The 6,000-nt window shown below is 45.9% G+C and overlaps 1 protein-coding gene across 5 annotated transcripts in view; it reads right to left on the reverse strand.

Annotated features, from left to right (window-relative positions):
• Window positions 1-5,790, reverse strand: part of SLC4A7 (solute carrier family 4 member 7) — a 92,209-nt gene extending 86,419 nt beyond the window's left edge. For all 5 annotated transcript variants that reach the window (XR_008429547.1, XM_053936349.1, XM_053936340.1 and 2 more), the window contains exon 1: window positions 5,550-5,790. Coding sequence is in view for 4 of the 5 variants with exons in the window: in XM_053936349.1 (XP_053792324.1) it covers window positions 5,550-5,597 (48 nt within the window). In the remaining variant the exon portion in view is untranslated. The remainder of the gene's footprint in view (window positions 1-5,549) is intronic.
• Between the last annotated feature and the right edge of the window lie 210 nt (window positions 5,791-6,000).

Raw genomic sequence — 6,000 nt, forward strand, 5'->3', positions numbered from 1 at the left:
ACAGGACAACCAATTCATTAAATAGGTTTGAGTCATTTTAGTTTAAGGGACTGGAGAAGGAAAGACAAAAGCTCAAAAAACTTTGAGCAAGTAGCCTTTCCTGGGCAGAAGTCACAAGAGCATCCAGACTGTCAGATATCTAACACCACTATGGATCAATATTCCAAAAAGTTACTTCAGGCAACACAAGGTGTACAAAGGCTACACAGCTCTACTCATGTGACACTGGACAATTTACAGAGACAACTGTAATTCACACAAAGAACAAGCATTCACTTTTTTCTCCACATTTATGAAAATGGAATAGCCTTCTGGCTGTACAGTCCTGGCACTGTTATTGGAAGAATAAAACATTTAGTCTTCTCTGTAGGTAAAGAAATTATAAAAAAATTGTAAGCCATCCTCTGATGACAAAATGACTGAAAATACTCTAAGAAACAAAGTTTTCCAAACTAAAGTAAATAGACCGGCTGATACATAACTAAAATGGCTCCATCTACTGGTTAAGATGTACATTTTGTAAGTTATGACACTCTCTAGTGCAGAGAATTTAATTCCCAGTGAAACGAGGAACTCTGAGGGTGCCATACACAAACACAAGACTCTTAGACAGATAATCCCTTCTAATAACTGTTGAGATATGCTAGCAAGGTAGATTTGAAATTTGGGACATTTCAAACACATGCTGGTCTTTTTTAAAAATAGTGTACTATTTTCTTCTACTGGTAATTTTGCAAATGTAATTTTAGAAATGCAAACATTTAAGAATATTGTAAGATGATCCATGAAAGAATCAAAATTCTCATTTTACCGTTCAGACACTTTCTGATCTGCACAGCTAGGTAGTAGTTGGTGCTCATCTCTGTCCTTATTTACAAATCACTCAGATGGATTTCACTATTCACAGCATTATTTCAAAACATTAGCTGGACATCTATCCTCATTTTAGCAAAAAAATCTGATGTGTCCCTAAACTTCATCATTCCAGAATGTGCTATACCAAAAACATGACAATATTCATTGCAGACCTTCTCTAGCTAAGTTTGAGTACACTTAAAGTATACTTATACTCTGTTTTTTTATCTAACAATAGTTTTAGAGCAGTTCTATTTACTAAGTATTACTACTGCTTCAGGGCCACGAAAGGTCCTGTGCAATAGATATCCTTGTGTAAGGGGCATCAATATTCAAAGGCCCACAATGAATTTGGTGACATGTCCAAAGTCACCTGCAGAGGCAGATAAATGACATGGATATAAACCAAAAACTACTCAACTTGGTACACCCCCAGCTTATTCTGGACAGAAAATAGAACTACTACAATGAAGCATAATGAAAGTTCTCAAGTAACACAACAAGTTTTTGACAAGCCATGGTAACTTTTCAAGAACTCAGAAAGACTGCCAGACATACACTTAAAAGCTTACAGAGGCCCACAACACAGTCCAAGCTGTATGAGGTACGCACCGTACCAAACAGCACAGCAGAGAAAAGCAGCTTGTCTCTCCAAAGTCATAGCTTCAAGTCTGCAAGGCTGGCAAGGCAGTACAATTCTCTGATTAGGGCTATTTAGCTAGGGCACTGCCACACAGCTATAACTGTATTGCTTGAACTTGTGCAGAGCATTTGTTCAGCCAGATGCCACAAACTTGTGGGGGAGGAGAGCTTCCTGCACAGTCCTCAATTATGCAGTACAAACATACCCTCCGTTACCCTTGTCCAGCCATAAAGGGAAAGCACCAGTCTGAGCTTACTATGTTAGTAGGAAAAAAAATTTGTATGCAGAGAACCTGTCATCTGACTTCACATCACTGAAGCCCCATGCTGAATAAGATGACAGCAGAGGACAGTGACTGCAACCCACCTGATAATGTGCAAGCACATCTCTCAAAAAAAAAATTTAAAAGCTGTAGCCAACCACATAGCCACTTCAGAAAAAGCACTGTGACACTAATGCCCTCTTCAGTGAGATAAGGCAGACCACAGTACTTCACTGGTTTGATTAGGAAAGCCAGAAGGAGATCCCTGGAAACATGCCCTTCTCCAACAGAGCCACTTTCAGTTCTATCATCATCTACAGTAGAATTAATGATAAAACCAGATGTGTTTCATTGAAAGAAGACACAAACAAACCCATAACTTAACTATACTGCATGGTCTACAACCTTGTGAATATTTTCATATACATGAAGTAGTACCAAATACTAACAGAAAAAGAGTTTCTATCTACTTTTAAGAAAACAAAGTATTTTGAAAATATTATCTGCAAAACATCTAGAGACAGAAGTGCACTACACATTCCTTTAAATGCTACTTACAGCTGTTGCAAAGAAGCCCACCAAACATTACAGTAATGAACACCATAATGACAAAAGCTAGAAACTAGAACTAATATCACTCATATGCAGTATCAAGCATTTTTAATACCATAACTGTAACTGTCAAACTCACCACTGTATAGAAAAACTACCACATCCCACCCCTATTTTGAAAAGCCCAACAAGAATTACCATAAGTAGCTGTTGAGGGAAGAGGAAAAACGAGACAAGCATACAACTCCTCCTCCTTACACTCACAAACTCCAGCTGTTTTCAAATCAGATTTCCTGGGGCTGTTGCTCATCCACTTACTAACCTCAATGTATCTGTCTTCCAACGTTTGTCCAAACTCCCTTTAAGTTCACATTGTATACACTATATAGCAAATATACCTGTGCATCCCTACACTGAGTTTGTTTGTTTTGAGCTGAGCACCCAAGTGTGATTTCACTGTGTGCCTCCTCTTGCATGTTCACCTACTTTCTCCACAGTACTTTTATAGAGCCTTACCATATCACAATTCCATCATCTCTACTAGGCTGACAAGTCCTAGACTGTTGAATCCTTTATCACCTTTGAACTAAATTCATATCCTCTTATTATTCAGTGAACATTTTCCAATAATAATGCATCTTTTCTAAGATGGGAAGCAGAACATCTAAGAGTATGTAACGTATGAAAGAACCATGGATTTATGCAGTTATATATCTTTTTTCCACTGTATTTTCTAGTCATCCCACATGCTCTGATCATCAGTTGCTCTCTGGTTGTAATAACTATCAGGCATTTGTTTTGCCTCGCCCTTCCAAATTTCAAGTACAGATTGCCACCAACCAGTTTCTTCAAAACACCAAAGTTCTAAACACTCATTCATTCTCTTCTGTAAGACTGGACCTAAATATAAAACAAGCAAGCTTAAAGGATTTTTTTGTAGTTTTGAGTAACTAAATGGGAGGGGGCAGCATCTGACTGACAGAAGTGCTCCTCCATAGGAGAGCCACCAGATCTTAACTCATTACATATCTAATACTCTATGAACACCGGAGGAAGGAAGAAAATGAATTTTTAAGGACTCCTCTGTTTGATTACACTTCTGTACTTTTAAGCCACAGCAATGAAGCTCTCAGATTTGATCTACACTTTTTTACAAAGTCCTTTCATCTTATTGAGATGTTTATTTCATGTATGTTATGCACATGTAAGCAGTTTCAGCAAGCTTTGCTAGCAGGAAGGTCGCCTGTACTGTCAAGAAACACAGGATTAGAAAAATTAAGTCAAGCTCTATTGTCAAAAAATACTCATCTTTTGGATTAAGTAGCTCTCTTGTACATAAAATTACACCTCTTGCATATGAAACCCACAACAAAATCAATACCGCTACACTATGCAATTGCCCAAAGATCAGCATGTCTTGTCTTTCTGTAGGCCATTTAATTCACGTGTTTTCCCCAGAAATTCCTTTTTTCCAGTTCCTACCAACTGTTCAGCCCTCACTTTTCTAACTGTTTCAACTCAGCTGGAATTACCTCCCAAATACACTTTGGCACCAAGGTCAGGTATTGCTGTTGCAAGGAAACCAATCTGGACCACTCCACTGAGCACCTCTGTTCAAAACAGCAGCATCCAAAATGGCCATGCAATAATACAGCAGGAGTTCATCCCCAAAAATATTATTTTTTTTTACAACAGAACCTAAATGACTGCTGCCAGACCCGACAAATGTGCTCAGGGCACACTGACTTTGATGACATCTGCAATACTCTTTTGATTTGGATTCACCTGAGGGCAACCATTACTATCTTCCACTGCAACCCCACGCTTGAAGCTTTTCAACTCCCTCCACACAGTTTAGCATCTCTTTGCTATATATAGGGAGGATTCTTCTATACATAGGGAGTATTCTCCTGCCAGCTAAGAGATACCTCATACAGAGGGACAAGATAGTTTTAACATGAATGAAACCTATTAAGCAGTCTGCTCTTACACAGAATCTACCTTGAAGAAGTTCACGTGAATTGGGAATATACTTTTTTTGCAGCAGCGACAAGATGAAGAAATAGTCTAGAACACACCTGCAAAATCTTTCAACGTGAGCACAAGCATTAACTTCTGAAGCCAACATACAAAGATTGTAACATTTGCAAAATTCATGGCCCTTTGAACCACTAAGTTATCAACGGTCCTGTTATAACAAAGGAAAAACACACTGAACATACTGATGTCACAGGAAGAGAGCACTTCATTAGACTGCCAATTTTATCAAATGTGACTCAAGTCTCTTCTTGAAGAGTAACGGAAAGATGATGAAGACTCATGTGTTTTCAGTGTTATTTCTCTGTCCATCACAGCATTCTTTGTGTTACAAACTACACATCCCTCCTCTTCAGGCACTGAAGACAAATCCCTGTGCGACACCTTTTTGGAAAAGGCCCTGAAGGAGAACATCAGAGTAAGAGCTCAGAGGCTCATTAACAAAATCCAGACCTTGAGTCATCTGAAGGGAGGGGAAATTACAAGCGTGGAACCACATGTATTTTTTAGCAGCACAGGAAGGCAACACATGCCTGCTTCACTGAGCCACCCGGCCCGAGAAGGAAATGAACCCAAGCTCCGTAATTTTACCCATCTCCCCCCCTCACCAACACTTCCACTCCTCAGGACTAGAAACCCGCCCGGGAAGCGTGCCCACCACCCGAGCCGACCCCGCCACCGCGCAACACGAGGACAAGGGGAAGCTCGCCGCTTGCCATGTGTGCGCACTTCTCTCTCGCCCAGGAACTCGTCAGCCAGCGGGGCAGGGAGAAAGGCGAGGCCAGGGGCGGCCGCGCCGCCCACCGCCGCCGGCACAAGCCCTGCGGGGCTCTCACAAAGGAACGGGGGGGTGGACGAGGCAGCCGCGGCCGCCGAGCACACGGAGCCCGCGGCCGAACAAAAGGCTCCGGCCCCGCCGCCGCCCCCGGGGATGGTTGGGGGCGGGGGGGGGGGGGGGGGGGGGGGGGGGGACGACACGGCCGCGCGCACGCGGCCGGCACGCGGGGACACCGGGCGAGAGGGGCCGGGACCCCCGGCCGAGGGTCCCGCCGCCGAGGGCTGGGGAGCCACGGCAGGGGGGCAGCCCCACCGAGTCCCCCGTGCCCCGGCAGGAGGGCAGCGGCACGACCCCCCGGAGAGGCAGCGCTGCCCCGTGGCGGCCCCTTTGTGCGCCCCCCACCGCACCGCACCCCCCGTTACCGTGGTGAGCAACGGTCTCATCTGCTCGCCCGCCCGCTCCTCTTCCATCGCGGCCCCGCCGAGATCGCCCGGGAGACAGAGCGAGAGAAAAGGGCGCGGAGCGGCAGACGAACGGCGAGCTGGAACCGGACGCGGGGGGCTGTGCTGCCTGGCGGAGGCGGGCGGCGCCGGTGCCCTCAGGACGGGGCGGCCGCGACTGCTCCGCCGCACCGGGGGCTGAGCCCGGACCGCCTCGGCGGCGCGGCCGCTGCCCCCGCCCCGCGCCGCCGGCCGGGCCAATGGCAGGCAGCGCAGCGCGGCCGCGACCCCGCCCCCGCCCGCCGCCGGGGCTGGAGCGGCGCGGGGCGCGGGGGCGGCGCGCTCGGTCCCACGCGGAGCCGCGTGGCGGGCCCGGCTCCCGCGCCGCCGCCGCTGTCCGCACCGGGAGCAGCGCCGGGCACAAGGGATCAGA

Source organism: Vidua chalybeata, chromosome 1 (assembly GCF_026979565.1).
Source record: "Vidua chalybeata isolate OUT-0048 chromosome 1, bVidCha1 merged haplotype, whole genome shotgun sequence".
In the NCBI taxonomy this organism is placed as follows: Eukaryota; Metazoa; Chordata; class Aves; order Passeriformes; family Viduidae; genus Vidua; species Vidua chalybeata.